General features: G+C 38.1%; 2 protein-coding genes and 1 long non-coding RNA gene across 3 annotated transcripts in view; 2 read left to right on the top strand and 1 right to left on the bottom strand.

Moving 5' to 3' along the window:
- The window catches only part of cldnj (claudin j), a 57,792-nt gene extending 46,632 nt beyond the window's left edge, over positions 1-11,160 (top strand). The window contains exon 2 of the mRNA XM_067450040.1: positions 9,648-11,160. Within this exon, the coding sequence (XP_067306141.1) occupies positions 9,655-10,287 (633 nt within the window). The 5' untranslated portion in view covers positions 9,648-9,654 and the 3' untranslated portion in view covers positions 10,288-11,160. The remainder of the gene's footprint in view (positions 1-9,647) is intronic.
- Positions 11,161-13,325: 2,165 nt separating this feature from the next.
- Positions 13,326-16,014, bottom strand: LOC137085001 (uncharacterized). Its single transcript, XR_010906876.1, has 3 exons — positions 14,947-16,014; positions 14,204-14,361; positions 13,326-14,034 (listed from the first exon to the last, which is right to left on the bottom strand). It is a non-coding gene; the product is annotated as an uncharacterized lncRNA (long non-coding RNA).
- A 4,207-nt stretch (positions 16,015-20,221) lies between these two features.
- LOC137085000 (claudin-4-like) lies at positions 20,222-23,017 on the top strand. The gene has a single exon (XM_067451556.1). The coding sequence runs from the start codon at positions 20,324-20,326 to the stop codon at positions 20,960-20,962; it is 639 nt and encodes a 212-aa protein (XP_067307657.1). The 5' UTR covers positions 20,222-20,323; the 3' UTR covers positions 20,963-23,017.
- Positions 23,018-27,363: the final 4,346 nt, after the last annotated feature.

The following is a 27,363-nucleotide window of genomic DNA, read 5'->3' as shown; positions in this document are numbered from 1 at the left end:
ACAACGCCAGCGTCCTCTCCCCCACGTTGCCTAGCCTAGGCTTTAGTTTCCTTTATTCCTTTATATTTCCTTTAATATAGGCTATTTTGCATATAATTGCAGTATATTTCCATATATTTGTTTTGTAATGTTCTACCCATACAAACTATTTGTTAACAGCAATATCAGCAATATTTAAAAAATAATAATTAAACACTCACTCTAAGCGTTAGGCTTAGACGATGAAGATTTCTGTAACAAAAATAGCCTTAGTTCTGTCATGGCAAACTGCGCATGCGTCAACGCGCCACGGCCAGGAGGAAATCAGTCGCGGGTTCTTGTTGTCTCCGTGATATGATTGCCTCCCAGCGGGACCGCGAAGTGGCGAGCTCCAGGTAAGAATTGTGTTTGTCATGTCGTTCTCAATGCAAATGTTACCTTATTTAATGGCAAGATTTGCTAAAAGATTTGTAAATTGTTCGTTTCTGTTATCATGTCGGTGCCACAGCCTTAGTGTTAGGTAACGCACAGTTAACATTAAGCCTAATTATGCTGCGCGCACGTGCAAAAATTAAATTACAAGTATTTAATGTGCAAAAACAAGTGAAAAATGCTTATATTTGTATTAAAGTTATTAAACTATATGATTGGCCTCCTCATTTGTTAGTCCCTTTGAATAAAAACGTCTGCTAAATGATCAAATGTAAAAAACAACTATTCTAGTTGTTTAACTATGTTATTTGACAACTAAGTTAAACCCTAAAGCTCATGGTTTGCATAGATAACGTTATACAACGATTGTGTGTGACACAGTGAAAGCTGTGTGACACTGACAAAAAGCAAAAGTTAGAATAAATGTAACGTGATTTGTTTACCGGTATGTTCCTTTTGTCATCATTAATAGTCTATTTTGTGCCAATTCACTTTAAAAGAGTTAATGTTTTAGTGAACTTGAGTTTGCAAATTGTTCTAATGTAGTTACAATATAGCTAAAATATAAACTTCTATCATTTGCATTCATGTAACTGCAACATATATGAATCTAAATGATGTACAATATTACAATTTTGTAATAGAAAGTAAGTAACTGTATAAGAATATATTGTTATACTGAAAGACATTATATTGAAACGTGTTTCTTATATTCATGTATGTAAATGAGGTGGTCAAGAAGATTTTCTTTTTCTTCCACAGAAAGATCTTCATGAAAACATTTGAAGACCACGCAAGAAGAACAGGTTCAGCCACAGACTGTTTCATCCCATGAGGACTGGTTCAGTTCTGAAGCGGAAGTGTTGAAGAAGTTTATGTACTCTGAGTTGTAAGACTTGAACTAATGTTAACAAATGAGACTTTATTGTAATGTATTAACTAACATGAACTAACAATGAGCAATACATTATTACAGTATTTATTAAACTTTGTCAATTTTTAACGTTTAGTTCACCCAAAAATGTATGTTGTTAAAATGACCCTCATGTCGTTCCAAACCCATAAGACGTTCATTTATTTTCAGATTACGTGATTACGTCATCCTTGGCACCTCGCAGAGCTGAGCAAGTTGAACAATTAAGGTTGAAATGTATATTCATTTTTTTAAATGACTGATCGTTTGACTAGATAAGACCCTATTCCTCATCTGGGATCACGCAGAGGCTATGAAGCCCTTTGAAACGGCGTTGATTTGGACCTTCAACATTTTGGTTGCAATTGAAAAGCATTATATGATGAACAATCCTGGAATGTTTTCTTCAAGAAACTTAATTTCTTTTCCACTGAAGAAATAAAGACATGAACATCTTGGATGAGATGGGGGTGAGTAAATTATCAGTCAATTTTTATTTTGGGGTGAACTAATCCGTTCATTATCTTTGATTGATGGCCATGACACTGTGTTCAGTGTATTTTGTTGTTGTTTTTTGGGTTTTGTTTTTTTCCTGAGCAAAGTTCAGTTTGCTATCAAGTTGGAATTGTAAATTACTCATGTGGAGTATAATTTGAGTGTTTCATTTTGTGTTGAAATAAAAGTGTTTCCATCACAAATTTGTGTATGTCATTGATTGAAATCATATATGGTTAGTATATGCAGAGATGTTGTAATATTGACTGAAATCATGTATGATTATTATATGTAGTTTAAATGTATATTATATAAACTTGAAGAGCTAACACACCATTTCCCTATTAAAAAAATATGAAATCTGTATAAAAAGCATATAAACAAATGACACAAAATATAAATAAATCCTATATGACTTTAATATGACTAGCATATGATTCAGTATAAGAACTTTATATGATTTGTATATGAATATCATGTATATTCTACTAATACCATATACCATTGCATACAGTTTACATGTAAAACTCATATAAGATTTTTGCAGGATTCATACATGACCCAAAAGTTTTCTGTGTGCTTTTTAGTATGAAATGGGCCATAAACGGTCTGATTTTGTGTATGACATATATGGGACTTACATTAAACATATAAGATAATTCTGACTGATTTAAGTAAGGAACATATATGGTCGCTATATATGAACCATATAGGTTTTTTTCATATGGGAGGCTATAGCCACAGCTTATTGGGTGCACAATCTTCCTTCACCCATGGGTGTGCGGGCTCACTCTATGAGGGGCGTGGCCTCCTCACTGGCTCTCCTTTCTAGGGCCTCGCTTCATGAGATTTGCGAGGTGGCGGGTTGGGCCAACCCGCAAACCTTGCTTAGGTTTTACAGGCTGGTTCTCCCTGTGATGCCGGGTGCCATGGTGCTCGTGTCCTAAGTGTTTATGGAGGCCAGCTTTACACTAGGACGGGTGTGATTCGGTGTGGCATAGTGGGTATTCGTTCCCCATAGTGTCGTCACAACGACACAGTGCGAGTTTCCTCGAAAGGGAACATCTCGGGTTATGACTATAACCCTTATTCCCTGAGAAGGGAACGAGACATTTCGTCTCGTCGCCAAACCTCTTCACGTGAGAGCGCCTGCTTCATCGCAAAGAGCTATCTGTACATAGCTCCCAGGTATGCCGTCACATGTCATGATGCAGCACCAATCAGGATTGGTGACAGATTTAATTCATGCTTCATACGCTGCTGTCACGATGATGCAGTGCATCGTTCCCTTCTCAGGGAACAAGGGTTATAGTCATAACCCAATATGTTTTTTCAGCTCTTCTAGGGAAGGCAATGGCCATGTTTATATGCAGAAGAATATTATGTTATTAATCAGAATTTGATCAAATTCTGATTATGGATCTAGGCCATAGAGGTATAAACAGTTGCTATGGAGAATGTGTTGTTGAAGGGTCCTTTTGAGACCTCCAGGGCATGCTATCATCATAATGCACCCCTGAGATTCATGTCCATAGCATTTAGTATATTAACTCATTCCAAGAAATAAGGTTTGGCACAGCAAAAGTTGTTTTGCTGAAACTGGTTTCAAGTCCTCCCAAACTGGTTAGACAGCTAGCAATGGCATTTGTCAAAATATTAACAACAGGATGTGGGTCACAGTACTTTTGAAAGAGATATATATATATATATATATATATATATATATATATATATATATATATATATATATATATATATATATATATATATATATTTATATATATATATTTTTTAAAGATGAAATACCACATTTAAAATGGATTTATAAAATGAAGAAAGCAACACGAAGTTCAACCTGCTTTCTTCTCATCATGAGGCTTCTAAACATGTTTCACAAGTTCACACTTACAAATAATCAAAATAAGGATAGTTAACCAAGCAAATGCGAGGACACAGGGTGGTGGTAGTGGGATGTAGGAAACTGTTGAGGAGTATAGGTGAGTCAGCTACACTGTAAAAAAATACCCATCAAATTTACGGTAAAAAACCGGCAGCTCTGGTTGTCAGAACTTTACCGTAAAAAATATGACAGTAATGTTTTAGGTTTTATGGGACAACAGCATATAATATAAAGGTTTATAATGTGGTAATTACGGTTAAAAAGGGTTTATTTTACAGTTAAAAACCCTATAATTTGAAAATTTATATTGAAATAATTGTGTACACAGTACACTATAAAACAATAATGGTAAAAAAAAATTGTATTGAACTGAAAGGACGACTTCTGAATTGAATGGCGTACCCCTTTTCTATTATCTGCAGGACCCAATGAGATATATTTGATAGATGTTTCCACTCGTCTAGAAAATCTACTAAGGGAACCAGCCTCTCGAGGCTGGCCTCTGGTGTACTTTGAGCAACAAGCACAGTGCCCTGAAGCGGCGGACCGGCAGGGAACAACTGACTTGACTGCTCGGGGGCCCCCCGAAGGGGGTGCGGACCACCCTCGGGTGGCCCGCGGAGACCGACTGCGCCCCGGCATTGCGGCGGGGTTGGCAGCGCGGCCCCCCGAGGGTGCCGTAGGGAAACGGGTACCGTTGGCAGGGGTAAACACCGTTTCCCTACGGGGGGAACCACCCTCAGCGTCCTGACGCTTCTGGCGTCAGGAACGCTTCGACGAGGCCTTCTTGGCGATCAGGACTGTCCGCAGATCAGCCCTGCCCCTCGAAGGCCTCGTCTGAGAGCGCCGCCCCTCGTCCCCGCGCTGAGGGGGAGCTCGGGCAGCGACGCTCTGTTTTTGTTGAGCCCTATGTGAGGAGCTCGTACTCGGTTTGGGCTGCTTGGTGGTATCAGCAGCAGCCCCAGGGACCTGGACCCGGAGAGGGAGGAACTGCTTGAGCGCCGCAGCTTGCTTTTTCGACTCCTGGAACCTCTCGGTGACAGTATGGACTGCGTCACCGAAGAGGCCTCCAGGAGAAAGCGGCGCATCAAGCAGGAAAGCTTTCTCCCTCTCCTTGATGTCTGTGGGGTTCAACCATAAGTGCCTCTCCGTGGCCACCAATGCTGCCATGGAGCGGCCAACACATCTAGCCGTCTCCTTGGTGGCCCGGAGAGCTAAATCAGCTGATGTTCTTAATTCAGCGACAATATCTCCCCCCACAACATCACTACCATCCAGATCCCTCTGCAGGTCAGCCTGATATGCCTGCACGATAGCCATCGTGTGCAGGCATGCAGCCGCCTGACCCGCTGCTGAGTACGCTTTACCCACCAGCGCCGACGTTGTCTTTACAGGTCTGGTGGGTAAAGTCGGGGCCTTAAGGGACGATGCCGAGGAAGGCGAGAGATGGCTCGCAAGCGTCTCTTCAACCTTTGGCATCGCCCCATAACCATATTGTTTCAGCCCGGCGATGTTACTGTAGACCGAGGTCTGCGGGCTGAACACTCTATATGATGCCGGTCTCCTCCATGATCTTGCCACCTCGGTGTGCAAGTCATGGAAGAACGGCAGGCCCCGCCGCTGAGGCTCTGAAGCGCGAGATGGCAGGAATCGTTCGTCTAGCTTGCTATGACGCTTTCTTCCTGCCTCAGATCTCTCAGTGGGCCAGTCGATGTTTAATCTGGCCACTGCTCGCGTCAGAACCTCAACTAGCTCCTCACTAGCAGGGGACTGAAGTGGCGAGTCTTCAGTCTCGATGCTTTCAACGTCCACCTCCTCAGAGCTGGACAGATGAAGCACCGGCGACTCTCTCGGGGGGGAAGAAACCGCCATGCGTGCTTCCATGCCCCGAGAAGAGCCGCTGGATGGAGCAGGTGAGGGCAGAGATAAGGCAGCGCCCGTCTCTAACCCCTCTGCAACATCCAATTGTGATCCCCACGACTGCAGCCTTCGCTCCGCCTCGGCGGCAGCGGGACCAGAGCTGCGGGGAACACGAGCCGAGGCACCCTCCTCGAAGAGTGCCCGGCGGGAGCGCAGCGTTCTCAGTGGTAATCGCTCACAATGCTCGCAAGCAGCCCCCTCGAGGGCTGCCTGGGCATGCTGCGCTCCCAAGCAGGCTACACAAAGAGAGTGTGTATCCCCGCTCGTGATGTAACGTGGGCAGGGATGAACACACCTCTTAAAATTGCTTTCACTCGCCATTTTATTCTATCTATTTTATTTTCGCTTTGTTTTGTTAATATATATGCAATATTTAACAAAAGGGTGGAAAATCTCTGGATATAGACAGACAAAAACACCAAATAGACAGACAGGTTCACACAGATCGCTTGCTGAAGGCTCAGAAGCTAGTTCCTGTTTGTTTTCACGGACGCTTTATAGCTTCCGGTCGATGACGTCATCACGCCGACGATCGATCTTTTTTCCGATGGAATGGTTCTACAGGCGCTTCACGACGCATTAACGCAGAGGCGTTCTCACAGCGTTTCGACGCAGCTCGAGTTCCCCGAAAGGGAACTAATGTTGGAGAGTCAAGGGTCAAGAGCCCAACTAAAGTACACACTGCTCACCATCATGGTGACTTCAAATAAAACTATTATTTATGTTTGTTGCTAGTTACAGCCTGATGCAGTTATCATTTTCATGTCCATGTCCAAATGTTTAAATAGCAAATGACTTGAACCTTCTGTTCACCCATGGTTGTGCCTCTTGGACCATGCACCTGGCGCACACCTTTTTTTCTGTATTTAAACTGGCAAAAGTGGATTCAGACACGCCCTAAGTGCACAAGTGCTTCAGACCATGTGCTCAGATCGTTAAAATAGGTCCCAGAATCTCACAAGGCTGCTATTTCGTCAGTGTGTGCAGATTCGGAATAGCAAGTTGTTTATTTTATTTTTCATCTAGCACGTTACCTCATACATATTGGTTTAGTTTTGGAAAGGCACAAGATTGTGTCTGCAATCTAGCGCTTGAAACTTGTTTTCAAACGATTCCGCAGTGAAATGAAGCAAACACACGGTATTCCCCGTGTGAGCTGTAACTTCATTAAAAATAAATGAAGTATCACACATTCCTAATATTATGATCAGAGGGAAGGACTGTGTTCTTCCACAAAATCTTGCTATCTTCTTCCACATGTTTATTGCTGCTGGCTAGCGAGCCGATCAGCTCCATGATTCAGGTTGGCGGGGCTAATGAATTAGACACGCTGTAGAGTAGGTGTTTTGTAGCGCTATAACGTAAGAATGAAGCTCACGATCGTTTTCTGGGCCTGGTGTCTATAAAAGCTTTTCTTTGACTAAAAAGGAAGTTTTCAGGTCTGAAACCTACAGGATAATCTTATTAATCTTATCATAACCTTTTATATATCAAAAGCTCAAGGGAAAGTTGATTTCTCACTTCATCACACCTTTAACTCCAAGTCTTCCAGAGTTGCGGCCAAAGGCGATTCAAAAGACCGCTGTTTGCCAGCTTCTTTGTTTTCCAGAACGTGGAATTGTCAAAATGGTGTCATTATGTTAAGCCCGCCCACCGACTCTATGCACGATGTAATTGGCCTGACCAGAGTTTGTTTTTTCCCAGCTCGTAAGTCTATGGAGAGTTGCTAGACGACACTCGCTGCAAATTAGATTTGCTGTCGCTAGGGTGCGTCTAGATATCTAGGCTACACTAAGACAGCGTTTTGAGTCAATGAAAACATAGCTTTTTGAAAATGCTCTCCAAAGCAGATACATTTGAAAAGGCCGTCTTCGTGTTGTAGTGTGGCCTGTGGAGACAGAGGTATTTGAACTGATGATGCATGTTTAGTCATGTGACGCATATTGTATCAATAGATATGTATGTTTGTACCGCGATTGTCCCAGTTATGTGCTATTCACTTTCACACAGTTGCTAAAATACGTTACTTTGCCCACTTCACATCACAGTCCTGCAAGGATGGCATAAAATGTACTTGCATTTGCTGTCCTGTAGCAAAACACGAGTGGAGTTGTGGTTTAGACCAAACATAATAATGGTTAACCGAGTGACCTGGACGCATCAGTGAATGGTCAGATATTTTGCTAAATAAAATTATCCTCCCAAAAGAATTGTGTGATAACTTTATGACGTCTGTATTGTCTCAGTGAGCTTTTATGCGGTTTTACACATGCACAGTTAGTTGAATTTGGCATTTCAGGATGAGAAACTTTTGGAAAAAACTAGTGTGGACAGAGAGCGTTTTGAATCGAAAACTCTATCTGGATTAATGTAGACGTAGCCTATGACTCCATGCTGACACTGAGCCCTGATCTGCTGACTGCCTGTGTCCTGATGGTCTTTTCCATCGTGGGCATCGCTGGGATTCCTGTATCTGCGCTTGTTTTCTGGGAAATGAATCAACTTTATTGTTGAGGAACACGGAGGATGCTTCTGGTCCCCTCTGGACCTCCATGTTGTATCACTGTGTCCTGGGCTGCTGTCATTATAATAACTGACTTCTACAAGCTCTTGTTACTAGATTCTCAGTGTAGCCCATACATGGGGGCTTCATTCGACCTTGGCTGGGGTGCAGGGCTCCTTCTGGTTCTGGGAGATGGGTTGCATTGTTGTTTTTGCCTACCAGAAAAGAACCCCGCCCTCAGCATCTTTCATATATAATCCTGTAAGGATGTCAAAGCCATTCAGTTAGAATGATGCTTTTCCTGGCCACACAGCGCAAGTCCCATGGTCTCCAACTCCATCCAAGACCTACATCTAGGGTACATGCCTGACAAAGTTTCATTAGAAAGATATAGTTGTATATTTTGTTGTGTACTTTGGCAACACAAAATAGTGTAGCTGAAAATCTTGGAGTATTTTTAATTGTGGAACTAACTTGTTTTTCACTTATGATGTGCAGTTTTATATGACTTAAACATGTTGGCTAAATTGTCCTCACAGCGTTGGTTCTCATTCTGTTTTTGTGTGTGTCAGAGGAACGTACTTTACACAACACTAGGAAAACCTGCTGTTCAGGAACACCCATACTTTCCACTAGTCAATCGAACATACTACGTTTGTTCTGAGAAAAAGATGCATAGCCATTGTTTTCGTCCTGCTTGACAAACTGTATGAAAGATACAGGTTCTAGAGGAAATAAATGAGTTCAGTCATTTTTACAGTGGGTTTAGCTTACTGTATGTTATTGATTATTAAAAATAGTTGATTTGAATTTCACTTTTTTGTTGTATTATGTGTTTCTTCATCTTCTGAGAGGCCCCTTAACAAAGAATTATAAATGTGAATGAGCAATTTGACCTAAATGCTTCTTTTTATTTTTGACACATTTATCAAGTTAATATAAAGAGAGTTCAGGAGTTTCAGTTAAACTGAAAACCAGTTCTTCCACTTTTAATCTTCCTTACAGGGCTCGTATTACTTGGTTCTCAGACATACACAAACATCCTAAATTTCCTTACAATGAAAGCTTTTTCTTATTTATGCCCTCTTCAGAGGGCCAGAGTCATTGTTATTTTACATTACCACTACAAGGAAGTATATTCTTTTACGCAATGCCAACACAGACTCTTTTGTGTCAGAGCACGTGCATTGCATTCTTAGAAACGTAAATAGGTGATGTCAAAAACAAAGATAAAAGTATGACAACCAACCCTAAACCAGCTCTCTGTTGAGATATCTAGTTCTCCATTAGTATCGATTCCATTCAAACTCCAAACACAACCGTCTTAGTTGAGCAAATTCACCTGCATTTTGTAGTCTACTGCCCCCTAGCGAGAGAAAATCATTTATATGCTACTTTATTAGAACTGCAGCTAAATCTGTTTCAAAACATTCATGTTATACAGAAACACTGATTAAAACAAGAAGTAAAAAAAAAAAAATTCTTCTGTTTTATGTCATCCACAGCCCCTCCATGGCTTTGCAGGTCTTGGGAATCACTCTTTCAATGATCGGCTTTGCAGGATCCATTATCATCTGTGCTCTGCCAATGTGGAAGGTGACCGCCTTTATTGGCACAAACATTGTGGTGGCACAGGTCTTCTGGGAAGGATTGTGGATGACGTGCGTGTACGAGCGCATTGGGCAGATGCAGTGTAAACTGTATGATGCCCTGCTGGATTTGGATCCTTCCCTACAGGCAGCGCGTGGGCTAGTGGTGACCGCCATGGCTTTGGCCTGCTTGGCTTTCCTCATTTTTCTGGTTGGGGCTGATTGTACCAACTGCCTAAGTAATCCACGCGCCAAAGCACGGATTGTGGTGGTATCTGGGATCACCTTTATGCTTTCTGGACTGACTACTTTGGTGCCTGTGTCCTGGACGGCTGACTCCATTATAAGAGACTTCCATAATCCCATAGTGCATGAGGCATTAAAGAGAGAGATGGGGGCAGCTCTCTATGTGGGCTGGTTAACAGCAGGGTTTCTGTTGGTTGGTGGAGCAGTTCTCTGCACTAGCTGCCCACCAGAGCGAGACAACTATTCGCCTAGATACACCTTAACAAAATCTGACACCCACAGTGGCTATGCCATAAAGAACTATGTCTGATATACAGCATATGCCACTGAGTAATGTTGACACACTGGTCAAATGCAAAAGCGATATGTCATTTTGTATAAGTGTTAAATGGAAAAGTACATCAGAAAAAAAAAGGAATTAACCTTTTTGATGTTCATGTATTTGATCTTCTTTAAATTAAATTTAAAATTTAAAATGTAAAACCTTCTCCCCCGGTTTCACAGACAAGGCTTAAACTAGTCCCAGACTAAAATGCATGTTTGAGCAGTTTTTAACTGAAAGCAACTTGCACTGACATTTCTCAAAATATGTCAGTGCTATTGTTTTGTCTCAAGCCACCAGTATGCACACCAGTATGTTTTTATTTCTTCTAAGGCATGTTTATAAATGTTACTTAACTGAACAATATAAATATAAATGCAAATATATAAATGTCCTAACTGAACAAAAGCCTAAGCCTGGCTTCATCTAAGTCCTGTCTGTGAAACCAGGCCTAGATGACACAACAGTTCAGAATGTCCCCAGTGTTTGTCTTTGTGTGTGTGTGTGGTGCGTGTGTGCGTGTGTGTGTGTGTGTGTGTGTGTGTGTGTGTGTGTGTGTGTGTTTGTGTGTGTGTGTGTGTGTGTGTGTGTGTGTGTGTGTGTGTGTGTGTGTGTGTGTGTGTGTGTGTGTGTGTGTGTGTGTGTGTGTGTGTGTGTGTGTGTGTGTGTGTGTGTGTGTGTGTGTGTGTGTGTGCACGTGAGTTTGTGCTCAGGTTTCACATTCTGCACTGTAATATCGAATTAGTTACACTTACTTAAAAAAAGCATGCAAACCGATTGCCTTAATAAGTGAAAATAGTGATAGTATGTTGTGCTAACAAATGCATAGTTAGTATAGTTCACTTACACAAGAGTTGTAGTTCTGTAGTACTTGTTAATTTACTTTAAATAAAATTTAGTTGTTACCATTGTAGTGTTTTGATGCTGAATGTTGTAGTCTGTGTGTGACTCAAGCATGACCAACTGCAAGATATTGATACAAATACCACCACCCATTTAAGTTTCATAAGGTGTTGAGATGAGTGTTAGCAATACATTTTTTAAAAGATCATTATTTGACATAAACATGTTATGTTATATGGGAAATCAGTGAATGCAAACAGAGAAAAATAACTGCACAATTGCGGGATATGAGTGAAAAGTCAGAATTGTCCCGCAAAATTATTATTATTATTTTTTTTTTTTTTTTGCTTGACAAATTTTGGACTACAGGTGAAGAACTACAGGTGACAACAGGTGAAAAATAGCCTTTTGAGCTAACTCTGGCATATTGACAGAAATGTTTATTAATATGCACTGTCCCTGCAAATAAATAAATAAATAAATAAATAAATAAATAAATAAATAAATAAATAAATAAATAAATAAATAAATAAATAAATAAGGCACTCAAACCAATCAATTCATATTTACTTTGGTTTTCTGAGGAAACAAGGCATAGTATGTGAATAGTGCAGATTACCAGATTTTTCAAATTAAGTTAGACATTAAAGGGATAGTTCACCCAAAAACTAAAATTCTGTCATCATTTAATGATTAGCGGTCATTAAATGATTAGCGGTCACCAGCTGAGCGGTCGGTGTACCGCGTTCATGTATTTTGGGGGCGTGGCTTTGGAAAGAGCCCAGAATGGAGAAGGTGGAGTGAATGGAAATAATGAGCTGTCTTTAAAACAGTTGTGAGAGGTCTGCAGACACTCAATTTTTATACTTTCTTTTTCAGATCGTACTTACATTTTAATTATGTATTGATATATAAAGAGAGTTTAAACAAATTTGGAAAAAAGTTTTTAACCAATTCTTACCTACCCTACCTTTAACAAATGCTTAATTAATGCACAGATTATCATGAGTTAATGTATTACTAATGGTGAACTAACCTATTTATTAATGATTACTGCAACTAATGAAGCAACTAATGAAGATCATACATGACTAAAAGTAATCATTAAATTGTTATTAGTTAAATATGTCATAATGTATTAATTCCTTAATAACATACACTGTAAAAAATTTCCCTGTAAAATAACAGTAAAGAGCTGGCAGCAGAGACGCCAGCAGTATACCGTTATTTTTACGGTATTCAGATGTAAAATGATTTTACGGTAGTAGTCTGTAAACTAGAAAAACGGTATATTTCTGTATTTTTATAATTTACAGTAAAGAGCTGGCAGCAGAGACGCCAGCAGTATACCGTTATTTTTACGGTATTCATATGTAAAATGATTTTACGGTAGTAGTCTGTAAACTAGAAAAACGGTATATTTCTGTATTTTTATAATTTACAGTAAAGAGCTGGCAGCAGAGACGCCAGCAGTATACCGTTATTTTTACGGTATTCATATGTAAAATGACTTTACAGTAGTAGTCTGTAAACCAGAAATGCTGTATATGTCTGTAGTCACACTGTTAAATGATTTCACAGTCTAATACAGTAAACTGTGAGAATTAAAGTAACAACCTAAACAGTATATTTTCAATATATAAATATATTATAATTTTCAAATAATCACAGAAATATGTTGCATTTTTTAAATAAGTTTTTTATTTTTTACTGTATTAGAAACACAATAAATTTAGCAGTTTCCTAAAATATCAGTCTTCATTGCAATCAATATTAATTGCAATTAACTTCAGTATTCTCAGGGCTATAGGCAATTGCTTAAGATATGCATTATTGTGAATATTATGGAAAATAAGCAATAACTTCAAAATCAAATACTATTCCAAAGAGCAATGTCAATTTTAGCATGAATACAAAAAATGGAAAAAAATAAAATAAAACAAAATCCTGTTGGGCATTTCTACGAGATTTCTAGTAGCAAAAAGAGCCTAGTAGTATCTGTTTTAGACTATGGCAATAAACTTGAAGAGTTAGTTCACCCAGCCCATGATTTACTAACCTTCAAGTCAGTATGACATTCTTCTTTTAGATTCTTCTTTTTATTTCAAAATGCTTACACTACGTCTGACGTGCGTAACTGGTGTGCAATGTCAGACGAAGCGCAAGCGTTTTGAACTGCGAGAGGCGCTACACTTTTTTCATAAGCTGAATAAGAACGGTGATTAGCCTGAAGCTGGATAATTTACTTTATACAATTTTAAATATGGACATTTTTCTGACACAAACGCAATAATTCACTTAAGAAGGCCCTTTTTAACCCGCCGGAGCCGTGTGGAGCAGTTATATGATGTATGTGCACTTTTATGGACTTAAAAAAACAGAACAACAATCACTGCCGTTATAAAGCTTGGAAGAGCTAGGACATTTATTAATATAACTCTGACTGTATTCGTCTGAAAGAATAATGTCATATACACATAGGATGACTTGAGGGTAGGAAATCATGGGCTAATTTTCATTTTTGTGTGAACTAACCCTTTAAATTCTTAAATTGCTCAGAGACTGCCCCTAACCCTTACCAAACATGAAGGAAAAAACCTAGTTAAATAAAACCTAGTTTAATTTAACACATAAGTTTGAAGACCTACAAAGTACAGTACAACATTTTGACAGTAGGCATCAATAATATGCATCAATTAAAACATTTTAGGGTTTATTTCATTTCAGGTTACTCTTTAAATTGTCCTGTGAGGTAGGCTTGTATTTTTACTGCTTAAAATAGTCATTTGAGGTAGCTTGTGTATTTACATCTTAGTTTATATGGATCCAGGAGAGATGTCCATCACTCTGGTAGCCGCTGTTCCTCTCTGCAGTATTATTCCAGTGTTGTCACTGTCAAACAACAACAAACAATCATAATAATAAATAAACTGTAAAATCACGAACGTACAGTATACACTCCAAGCTAATGCTTACAAAAGTTAATAATACCAGTTCTCTTGTGGTTTAATTTGGTAATGCCAGACTGTCAAAACAAAGAGAGCGAGATTAAAGAGCTCACCGATTTATATCAAAGTTCCATTGAAAGTCAAGGAGATTCTTCAGTAGCATGGCGACGTCTCAAAAGACTTCTTCTGGACGATCATACCGTTCTTCTTGGAGACAACCTTGCCCCTTTTGGCCTTCGTCCCTTTCTCTGGATTTATACCAACAAAGCACCTGAAATCAAAATAGTCTAAGATCAGAGTGTTGCAACAACATGCTTTCAGTTAAATGCAATAAATTGTTTTGTTTTTTGTCTTTCTTCATTGCACAAATAGAGTGGACTTGAATGACATATAAAAGTGACAATGTGAATGATTATATTAAAGTCAAGTCAACTTTATTTCTATAGCACTTTTTCCAATGCAGATTTTTTCAAAGCAGTTACACAGTGTTAAACATGAAAATAATGCAACAGAACTTGATTTGGCTGTACAGCCACTCTGGAGAAAAAAAGTGATGTCATCAGCTCATTTCAAATATCATATAGCGACAATGTGGGCAGATCAGTAATTTAGTTTATAATAGTTAATTTAGTTTAGTAATTACATTTATTTGGATATTTAGTTAAAAAAATTATATACATACATATATATTTTTAATTATTACAATTTAGTATATAAAGCCTGTATAGTCAAGCAAAATACCATGTGTCGGGCTTGAAATGTACAGTACTAATACCATTTTATGCGGAAAAAAATACAAACAAATTAATTTAATTGTATATATCCATAATGATGACAAGTAATGAAGAATTTTTACCTCTAAATGAATTCCAGAGTGCAGGGTCCCTCATCTTGAAACTGAAGGTTGAATGTAGTTGCAAATACAGCAGCAAGCCCCATTGCAAATGTTGGTGTGATGCCCTAAGAGATTACACGGTCCTCAAAGATGACCGGACTTGCCCAGTTGCACCTGAAACTTCAAGTCAAAGCATACATATTACCTTGTGTAAATGATATACAATGTGTCTATCAATGAATCTAAATGAAATATACTAGGCAGTATCAGACTAGGACTTGCAGGAAGACTAAATTGTCTCAATGTCAGCTGAAGTAGCAGACACCTGTAGGGAACAAATACATTATTCTTACCATGGTAAGATTTTTAAGAAGAAAAATTATAAAAGGTCAATAATTAGTAAACATTAGTTGAGAGCAACCTACAGGCGAATGAGGTAGGCTAAGTACCTACAGTTAAACTGCTAAATAGATTTGGCAATCAAAAAATTATGGGTAGCAATTTAATTTTTTACAGGTGTTGGGGGAGTTCTACTGCAAATGTTACCAAATTTAAACAAAAAAACACCCAAAAGTAATATTGTTTTGGCTATTCAAATCTGAGCCTCACTGTTAAATGAAATGTTCAAATACCAAGCAAGATAAGCTCCTGAGCATCAGTTTGATATCAAAAATTATTTGCGAAATGAAAAAGATTTCAATTACCGTTTATTTTGTAGATGCAAGACCCGATAGAGGTTGATGAAGAACACTCGATGATATGCAGCACGTTCTCTAAACTGTGTGTCCTCTTCTGGAAAATCTCCTATCCAAATAACGTTTCCTGAAGTCTCCCCAGGAGTTAATGGCAAATTATTTCTAGGTTTTATTAAAGAAAATTGTCCAAAAGCAGTAGCCTCGATTTGTTGTATCAAACTTCTGAACGTACTCCAAACTCCACAGTCAACACTCAGTTTCCAAAAAAATACTGTCGTGTACTGTAATTTAAAACATTAGCATACTGTTTAGGGCCTCTTTCCTGTTCCTCCAAATTAAGCAGCCCACAATGCATTGCTAACTACAGTATTAAACTGTTTAACAAGAAAACAGCATTTTAGTGTTGAAAATTGGCTGTAAATTTACAGCAATTGCTTACAGTGTATTATATTAACAAAAAAATTAAATTAACGTGTTAATTACCACAAGGGGTCAAAGCCATGCATTTCAACTTCCAGTTGTCTGCTTTAATTAATCATTAGCTAATGATTTATAAAGGTATCATTATGCTATAACTTTACTTGTCAGGGCACATGACTATTAACTAATTGATTAAGTAATATGTAATTGTGGTTATGGGTTTTGAATTAATTTTGAATTAGTTAACAGTCATGTACCCCAACAAGCAAAGTCATAACATAATGATACCTTTATAAATCATTAGCTAATGATTAATTAAAGGTGCCGTTTTTCATGTGTTTTTGAACCTTTGATTATGTTTACAGTAGGCAATATAGCATGAGTTCATGTTTCGCGTGTAAAAAAACACTATTTTTCATACAATTTACTTCTGTATAGGCTATACCGCTGTTTTCTCTGTCCTAAAAACGGCCTGATGATTTCCTTGTTCTATGAAGTCCCTCCTTCAGAAACACGTAACGAGTTCTGATTGGGCCAGCGCTTCCTGTGTTGTGATTGGACAGCAGCTTAGCGCTCTTTGCCCGGAAAGGTCCCGCCTCTTACCATAACGGGGAGATGCAAGCACTTAATGCGTGCTCTTCTCCACGTGGGAGAGCAACAAGACTTCCTGCTGTAGTCCAAACCGGCCGCTCGCTGTAGGCTTTGAAAGGGAACTTCTGTTAAATAAAATATCTCGCTTGGCATTGAACAATGAGCTTTATAATTTTACAGGTATATTTATGCTCTAACAGCAACATTACAATGGAAGTTGAAATGAATGGCTTTGACCCCTTGAGGTAATTAACACGTCAATTTAAATTATTAGTTAATATAATATGTTATTAATGAATTAATACATTATGACACATTTACACTCTAAAAAATGCTGGGTTAAAACAACCCAAGTTGGGTTGAAAACGGACAAACCCAGAAATTGGGTTGTTTGAATGGGTCCATTCACTGGGTTCAAACAACACAATTTCTGGGTTTGTCCATTTTCAACCCAACTTGGGTTGTTTTTTAACCCAGCATTTTTTAGAGTGTAACTAATAACAATTTAATGATTACTTAATCTATTATTCATGTATAATCTTCATTAGTTGCTGATGCAGTAATCATTAATAAATAGGTTAGTTCACCATTAGTAATACATTAAAGGTCTGGTTCTTCGTGTGTTTTCGAAGCTTTGATTATGTTTACAGTGTGCAATATAACATGAGTTCATGTTTCGCGTGTAAAAAAACAGTATTTTTCACACAATTTACTTATCTGTACAGCGCTGTTTCCTCTGTCCTAAAAACGGCCTGATGATTTCCTTGTTCTCTGAAGTCCCTCCTTTAGAAATACATAACGAGTTCTGATTAGGCCAGCGCTTCCCGCGCTGTGACAGCAGCTTAGCGCACGTTGCCCGAAAGGTCCCGGCTCTTACCATAACGCGTAGATACGCGCGCTCAATGTCTATATTGCCTTATCAATTTGAGCCGGAATCAGACCCGGAGAATATCGAAGAGGATCGATTACAACCTGCTCAGGAAAGACTTTTGCTGGATGTTTCAGAATGGTAAGCTGTCTATTCAGTAGTTTAAACTGATCATTACAAACACCAACAATCGATGGTGTCTGAATGAATTACTACACTTTTATATGCTAAATTTTTCAGATTAGTTTCAATTACCATCTAACGTTAGTTAGCAAAGCTAAACAGCGTTGCACTTTGTGTCATGAGTTACATAAACTGTTAAACGGAACGACTTAAATAATAAAATACACTTACCGGTTGTGCACCATAAACAAGGCCTTCTCCAGACAAAGAGGGAACTGCGTCATCTTTTAAGAATAATCTTTCTGCAAATCCGGCATTAAACTGATTGAGATAGAGGAAGCAGTCTTCAGCAAAATGTGCTGCACATAGTTTTAAATTGTGATTATAATTTTCCGGAACCGAGTTAACTATAAACTGTAGCCATTGATCTCTACGTACAGCGTCCGTGGGAATATACTCCGGGATGAAAATAGCAGCGTTTCAATGGCATGGTGACAAACACACTCTACAAAAACAATGCTTCTTATTCTCGACCTGTGAGAGCAAAAGGATAATGCCCCCTATTTTGCGTGTTCTTGTGGGCGGAGGGTTCGTCAACAAACGGTTTTAGTTGCGTCATTAAAGCAGGAAGTGCAGGGGTGTAGTCCAAACCGGCCGTTCACTGTAGGCTTTGAAAGGGAACTTCTGTTAAATAAAATATCTCGCTTGGCATTGAACTTTGAGCTTTATAATTTTACAGGTATTATTTATGCTCTTACAGCAACATTACACACTAATTAAAGTTTGAAAGATGGAATTGCAAAGAATGGGACCTTTAACTCATGATTATCTGTGCATTATTTAAGCATGAATTAATGCATATTAGTGCACCTGTATTGTAAAGTGTTACCAAACATTCTTCAAAATATATTCCTTTGTGTTCAGCAGAACAAAGAAACTTAAGGGTGAGTAATGATGACAGAATTTTTTTTTTTTTTTGGGGGGGGGGGGGGGGTGAACTATCCCTTTAAGGAAAGTTAACAAAAATGTGTTAGTTAGAATCACTGTTGTATTTTACAGATTCAGAAAAAACTAAAATTTTGTGAAATTCACAAAAAGTGGTCACTCTGACCACTGGGCTGTAAATTGTCTGTAATGCTCTATTTTTCAGTATCAGTATAATAAACAATTGACAACATTAAAATTAAGTGTAATGAACATTATTTTATGAATTATTCTATTGAAATAAAGTGTATCTCAAACTTTGCATGTCTGTGTGAGCATGTCATATTAATTGGCAAAAAATGTCAATGTGTTAAATCAGCTTCAATATTTCCCCCATCAATCTACATGTATGCTACATTCTACCTATCAATCTACATGTATGTTACATTTCCCCCATTAATCTACCTTTATGTTACATTAGCACCACTATACATTTATAATGTTCTCCTACTTACCTCTGGCTTCTTTCTCTTTTTTCTTCTCTTCCAACACTTTCCTCTTTTTACAGAATCTGAACATGGCAAATGACAGACAATTTTGCCACAGGTCTTACAGACTCTCTTTTACGTAATCTGATGCATCAAAATGCTGAGAAACACCCCTCAGTTTGTCTTTCTCCTCCAAGACCTAAGCATACTGAAATCTGAAGAAAGCATAAATACAACAAACAATGTGTTTGGATTGTAACATGTTTCACTGAGAGTCTTATTGTTACAACTAACCCAAAGTCAACTTACAGCTAACAGCCAAAACATTAGCACTTACAGCTTGTAAATGAGATGTCTTTACATTAATGCACCACAAGATGGACCTCAAGCTTCTTGAGTTAGATACGTGTGCGAAGAAGAGAGAAGAGAGTGAATGCTGACCACGTGTGTGCATGTTATCATGCATGTCCAAAAGAGTTATTAAAGTTTTCCCAAACGCTTTCTGTGCTACATTAAGACAAAACAAATATCTACACAGACACACAAAGAAAAAAATAATTTAACTTAAATGAGTTTAAAGCAGGCATTGACGTCAAAAAAAATAAATTAAGTAAAAATAAAAAAAGTTACTTTCTTACCTCAAAATTAATTTCCCCATCTAAAATCAGCTTTGTCTGCCACATGGCTTTATTTCCTATCCGAATAAGCCTAAAGATACTTGTTTCCTAGTTAAAAAATTATACATAATGTAATGACTCAAAATTTGAATACGATGAGCTCCAAATAAGGACGTCAGAACTGGGAAGTAGGAATGCCAATATCACATAAGGACTAAACTGAGCATGTGTGAAGTGAATCAGCTGATTTGTAACTTGTTCCAGATATATTGCCAACTGTTTTGTTTGCTACCGAACACCACAGACTTTTTTCATGGACAACATTTCCCCATAAAAGTGTTTTAACTAAAACATTTATTAACCTCTGGCATGAATGGAGTTTCCTGCAAAACAATCAGCAACACAAATCCAGGCAATACGTTTCTACAAGTCTCTCTTAAGTTTTTGCTCTAGAGAATTAAACCATTTAGGTGCAAGCACTCCACAGCTCCCTATTCATGTCTCATCGTGTGAGAAAACAGAGGGATTTGTTATGAAACCATGGCAAAAACACAAAAGGATCCTCCACATTTCAACCACAGAGAGTCTCTCCGCCCACAGCTGGAATGCAGTACAGCTGGTTTCCGTGCTATGGAAAAGAGTTCTGCTCCACGGTCCTGAATAAACACAGACATGGATATAAAGATTGAATTTGCTAGTTTCGGACTGGCTAGTGCAGGCTGGTTTTGCACTATCCTTACAAGATTTCTACCCATGTGGAAAGTAAGTGGAATGGTGGAAAACACCACAACAACACTTCCATTGTACTGGGATGGAGTGTGGTTAAACTGGCAGCACCACACAACTGGCAGACTTCACTGCACTTTCTATCAGTCTCTGCTGTCTCTGACTGAACATTTTACCACCTGGAAAATCCTCGTCATCACATCTATAGGAATTGGATCTATTGCCGTGGCAGTTTACGCTATTGGGTGGATACGCTATCCCAAGAACATAATGTGTAAAGCTGCCTCCGGGCCATCATTTGTTGTAAGTGGGCTGCCTTTACTGGTGGTGGTCTCCTGGACTACACATTTAACCGATTCGAATGCTGTCTTATTAACACGGGAATGGGGAGCAGCGCTCATCACTGGCTGGATGGGAATAGTGTTGCTTGAGGTGGGTGGAGGAGTGCTAAGCATTATTTGTGTTCGAGCAGTCCAGAAGCAGAGACAGGATGAAAGACAAGCACAAACTTCAGAGCCAGGGGTTCAGTATCCGCTCCACACCATTCACAGTACCACATTTATACAAAGCCCCCTTACCGGATGACTTTATTCATGGACTGATTTAGTAGACTGTCTATGTTTGTTGTTGCATCTACTCTAATAATTAATGAGACATTTCAAAATATCTACATTCAACTTGTGAACACTTATTGGTCATGTGTTTAATGTTAGACAAAGACAACTCTGCTCTGGTTCATGATTCTGTGTTTGACAAATGACATTTTTAATCTTTTTTCTTCTTCTTGATGATCACCCCATGATCAGATCTACACAAAATTGGTAGATTCATTAAAAAGATCTTGGAATCTCCTTTCTCTTTTTTTTTCCTTGTAAACATTTTTCCATTCTTCCATTCTTCTTCTTCTGATTTCTGCAGCAGATTAGAAGCATCAGAGGTGCAATTGCTGCCCTCCTCAGTTCATCTGAAGAACTACACTAAATATCCTTATATAAAGTCCTGTTTGATGCAGAAAGATTAGAACAACTTTTATTGTCTCATAGTCCTTTTTACTAAGAATATATTTTAATGAATAATTTGTAACTCCAGTTTCCAACAACTTGCTATTAATACATGGCACATAGTGTCTGCTTCTCCACGCATGCATCTGCCATTTGGAAGCTTTCCAACCATTGACAGCCCATATATTTTAATGCACAATGCCCCAATCTTAGTCTAGTAATAACAACACTATCCCTTCTTCCCAATCTTATAATTTTTTGAATATTTCACTGTTGGCTAAAGTAAAAAAAAAATGTCTGCCTTTATTTCCCTCTTCCCATTCTTTCTGCCATAGTTTTGTTGTTTCTGGCTGGATAATAGTTTTACACTCAACAATTTCAGACATTACTTTCAATTCAACTTCACTGTATTCCCAATTTTAATTACTCTATTTAATGCTTCTAGTATTTCTACTATTAAATCTGATCTAGCCTCACTCCCTTCCCTTCATTAGAGCTGGAGTTGAGTCTGAATATTACTCTTTTCCAGGTCTATTTATCTTCACCCAACCAAAGGACCCATACAAATTAAGACTGACACCTGTGAATAAGAATTAACCTGTTTTATTATACATGGTTATTACCTCTAAGGTGGACACCCATCTCAGTGTATGATATTTAGCATCTGAATCTAACCATGTCATGTCAACACATGGAAAAGTCAGATTCCCCTTTCTACTTAAATTCACATAATTTATCACAGAATCAACTTTGCGTTGATCACGTCAAGGATAAGCCAAATTTCTATATGCATCTTAAAAAGCTGATGCTTTTGAAAGTGCTGCAGCAAATTTTTGTGACATCTAGAGGAAAATAAAATAAAATGAGCCTTTAGTTTACATTGTGTGTTTTAACAGCATTGTTTAAAATGTATAATATTACTTACTTTCGACACTTTATTGAACTATTTTTATCGCTCTATTGTTATTATGTATATTTTAAGTTTGTGCTCTTTTTTATGCATTTAATGACTCTTATTTTGAAGTATTTTTTGTTCCCATTGTTCCTTTGCTTTGCATTAATGTATTCAGTTCCTGTTTGCCTTGTTTCATTGCCTTTTTTGAATGCTTTATTGAATGCAACAAATAGCATTTACTGTACAAGAGTAACTTCCATATTAGAGCAGAAGTACACAATCAATGTGTCATAATACAATGGACAAAAAGAAAAGAGAAAAGGAAAAGAAAAAGGAAAACAACAAAGAAGTTTACATATCTAAATATTGTTGGAACAAGTAGGAACAAGTAGATTAATTTTATGTGAAAATGTTAAATTAAGAACATATTGTAGTTGTTTTAATTGCTTCGCTAGATGTTGACATTACATGTATGCACATTTCAGTCTTATTCTTAAAGGGTTAGTTCACCCAAAAATGAAATTTCTGTCATTAATTCCTCACCCTCATGTCGTTCCAAACCAGTATAGGACCTTCGTTTCTCTTCAGTATACAAAATAAGATTTTTTTTGATGAAGTCTTAACTGCCTTTTTTAAAAATGTCTTAATTTGTATTCTGTTTTACGGGTTTGGAGCGACATGAGTGTGAGGAATTAATGATAACATTTTGATTTTTGGTTGAACCAACCCTTTAAGCCCTGTGCAACTGGGTTTGCCATTTGTGAATTTACATTTGTGGATATGAAATGTACATAAAAATAAAATTTAATTTATGATGAAACCAACATCCTTTGAGCAATGGTTCTTAATACAAAATATCACTGATAAGTTAAGAGCAATATTATCAGCAATGAATATCTCAAAATATATCCATATTCTTGTGTATCTTGACAGGACCAAAACATATGAGAAAAGTAGTAACTTTTGCAGAAAGAACATTGTATTTCAATATCACTTTTAAACCTAGGAGGCTTTCACAAAGGGCAGTTAAACTCCTTTATAGGAACTATAATTATTTATTTTTAATTGACTTAACAATAGGGGAATACATTCAAGTCATAAACTTGAATCTATAAAACAATGAAATTTAAAATGTTGCATCTTGTATCAAAAATCAATCATACTTACATGAGATGTTTTAGGTTTCGATATTGAGGTTAGAGAATCGTAAAAGCAGTGCAAAGCAGTCTACTATTTGGTACAGTTGACACAATTCACTTTAAGTATATGACAATTTCCCTAATAATTTAATTATATTGTCCATTTACAATAAACTGGTATTACTTTTCTTAAACAAGTAAAAAAACTTAGAACTTAGGACCAAAATAGTTTGGTATGAGGACAAATGAAAAATAAATGTAAGATTGCTTCTGACTCCACTTGACAAAAACAGCATAATTGTGAGAACCCTTCTTTAAAATTACTAATAAAAAATCATGACATGGATAATATCTGTTCATTATTTTACAATTGACTCTATTAGGAATTATACATTTATTTATATCTGACTACAGTTTCTGAGATGTTTCCACTTCAAAAACGCCTTAGAAAAAACACCTTTTCTTTGGTTAAGATTTTTCTAACCTAAAGCTTAAATCTTTATGCTGTTATGTTGCTTTGAAGGATTTTTTAAGTTTTGAAGCGCAATAGCTGTACGTTTTCTGTACTTGCTCTGGGTAACACATAGAAGGATATTTTTGACATTAGCCTGTAAATTAGTTAGATAATAAGATGTTGTCACTTAAGCACGTGGCATGTTATCTTGAGCTTTTCAATGCAAATCGTATATTTATATAGAGAGCTATATAAAGAGTACATTTTAATATGAAAATGTGTATAATATCAACAGTGTTACTATAATATGTATATTGTCATTTGTGTTATTTGAAGCTTTGTTTATTTGTGAGTCTAGTTGGAGTATTTCTTTCTTTTATTGTCACTCTGATCCAGTTGTGTCATGAAGATATTACCGTATATAGCGAATATAAAACGACCCTGAATATAAGACGACCCCCCATTTTTCAGACTTAATTTTTGGGGGAAAAGAGATTTTTCCACACCATTCATTACAGGGCTCGACATTAAGCATGTTCATGGTCCTGTCCTTCGGATAAGTAAAGCGGTCATTAACTTGTCCAAGTAAAACATTTGATTGTTCGGAAAAAAGTTTTTTTTTTTTTTTTTTTTTGTAATTATAATTTATTCTGAAGCAATATTCTCACCAGTGTTCAATCAGCTTTGGCATATTGAAAATCGCATATTTGTAATATATGTTTACCCGTTTAAAAGGGATTTTTCCCCCCCCTAATCTTATTTTATATTCTTAAATCTAAATCTATACATTCAATTAAAATAAGACACTATAGGGCTGTTACCAATCAAATTAAATAATTTACACTGAAAAAATACAACTGCATTAAATAATGTTATGAGATTTGCATTTTTGAAAATAAGACATTTTACAAAGTATGTTTAAACATGAAAAAAAAAAAATGCCAATAGGTGGTAGCCGGTGAGTCTTAATAAGTGAGTCATTGAGTCATTCATCCAAACGATTAATTAAAACAGCTGATTATTCAAGATTGAGGCAGTCGTTTACGAACATGTTATTGAATCTTTGATTCAACCGATTCATTCAAACACTGAATCATTCAGTAACGCACACTGTTGCTGTGAGACGCGTTATGGTTCTGCTGTTTGGAACTTTGTTGCTTAGAATATTTGTTTGGAACTAGTTTCACAGCTGAAATAGAACAAAAACACTCAATACTGCATCTAAAATGTAAATGACTTAATGTTCATTTGTTTATGGAACTGTCGAAATCAGTGTCATTTTTAGTCGTGATGCTATTCAGCAAAACAATCTTTTGGTTGAGTGATGTTGTTTAATTTGTATCATATGTTATAAATATAAAAACAACATTTTGAATGTTTAACACAGTTACTCTGTGTGAGCGGCGTTCATGCGTTGTGATTTATCCTCGAGGCTGTGCAAGCATCAACAGCATGACCTTGTTATCGTCAGTTTAATAGATATGTGATTTTTTTCTGTATTGCGAATATAAGACGACCCGCCACTTTCAGCCTATTTTAAGGACACAAAACCTTGTCTTATGTTCATATGCGGTATAGACCTTTATCATACTTCCTATTTCCGGTAAGTGACTTAACCTAGTGTATCACTTCTTCCGGGTACTATCGCGACGCTATCAAAACTAATGTTTGAATCCTCTCTCTGGTGTTACTGCAGTGATCCGGCTGCTCTAATTCAAAACAATGACACTTATATCTCAGTTCTCCTTCAAGGGAACTTGTGCTGCTTCACCACTCTGGAAACTCCTCTGCGTGTTTGCGCCGTGAAGTATGTGTGTCATCAGTCCAATAGAGAGACGGAACATCATAGGCGGGTGACATCATATACCCAGAAACTATGAAGCACATCAGCAAACACATGCTGATAGCTTCTGTTGCCTTCAACAAGTACTCTGTGTCACTTTGTCTGTCAAACTCTGTGTTTGTGTCTGAGTTCAGACTTTTGTTGTTTTCACAAAAAGCAAAAAATCATACATAGAAATAGAGATATTTCGCTTCCTGCTCACATTACATCACGAGCGGGGATACACACTTGATGTATGTTGTTTGTTTGGGAGAGCAGCAGGCGCAGTCTGCATGCACTTAAGGGTGCCGGCTGCGAGTAATGTGAGGCTCTGCCTCTTCTCTGCAATCCCACCGGTCGCTCTTCAAGGAACTCTTCTTCCCGGCTTGCACAGCAGTAGCTCATGTCATGGGGTTCGCAAATGGATCTGCCGGAGGGGTTTGAGGCGGGCTCCGCCCTATCTCAGCCCTCTCTGTGTTCAAGCCTGTTTTGTGGTTTCTCCCGCCCAGGGGGTGCCTGCGGCGCTGCAGTTATTTTCCTCTGAGGAGGTTGATGTCTGTAGTGTCGAGACAGGGGTTGAGGACTCGCCACTTCAATCCCCTGCGAGTGGAGGTGGGGCCGCAGGAAAAAGCATAATCGACGAGCGTTTTCTCCCTGCTCACTCTGTTCAGCCTCCACCTAGGAGTCTGCCGTTTTTCCCAGATCTCCACACTGAGGTGTCAAGATCGTGGAAGCGGCCCATGTCTGCATGCATTTTCACCCCACATACATCAGCAACATTGCGGGTTGAAAAGAAACAGATACGGACAGATGCGGTCAAAGAGATGCTTATGAGCCATCTCTCGCCTGAGTCTTCATCTCCCATAAAGGCTCCATCTTTGCCCACAAACCTCATCAAGTTACATCATCCTTAGTGGGCAAAGCATACTCGGCAGCAGGTTGGGCTGCTGCATGTCTGCACACGATGTCAATCGTGCAGACATACCAGGTTGGCTGCTAAAAGACCTGGGTGAGGGTAATGGAAGACTGCGCCTTAGAGTGCCGTGCACCCATCCACCCTATCTGCGGGGATGTACGAGTGGCCACACTCTGCTTTTGTTGCGCCCTGTGTGAGGAGCTCGCACTCGGCGCCTGCTGCTCCCGCCTAGCAGCAGACGAGACCTGGGGCTTACGGGAAAGGAACTGCTTGAGCACCGCCGATAGTTTCTTTGCCTCCAGGAATCTGGATTTTAAACCACATCTGTTACTGAGTAAAAATAAATACATAAATAATACATAAGGGGGGAAAATCGCAATCCGGAAATGACAGTTTAAGATATTTATATTTAGAGCTTTCTGTCCCTTCATTAAAAATGTACGTATGGTATACTGTCCATGTCCAGAAGGACCAGAAAGGTAATAAAAACATCATCAAAGTAGTCCCTATGTGACCTCAGTGGGTTAGTTCAAATTTTTTGAAGCATCGAAAATACATTTTGGTCCAAAAATAACAAAAAATATGTCTGTAACCTTATTTTCCTGAATAGGGAATGAGATGCTGCGTCACCACTCTGGGAATGCATCTGCGTGATTGCATCGTGAAGCATGTGTGTCATCAGTCCAATAGAGAGAAGGAACATCATAGGCGGGTGACGTCATAGACTTAGAAACTATAAAGCACACCAGCAAACTCACG

The sequence above is a fragment of the Pseudorasbora parva genome, chromosome 8 (genome assembly GCF_024679245.1).
Source record: "Pseudorasbora parva isolate DD20220531a chromosome 8, ASM2467924v1, whole genome shotgun sequence".
NCBI lineage: Eukaryota > Metazoa > Chordata > Actinopteri > Cypriniformes > Gobionidae > Pseudorasbora > Pseudorasbora parva.
Note: the sequence above shows the minus strand (reverse complement) of the source record. Positions and strands in the feature narration are given on the sequence as shown.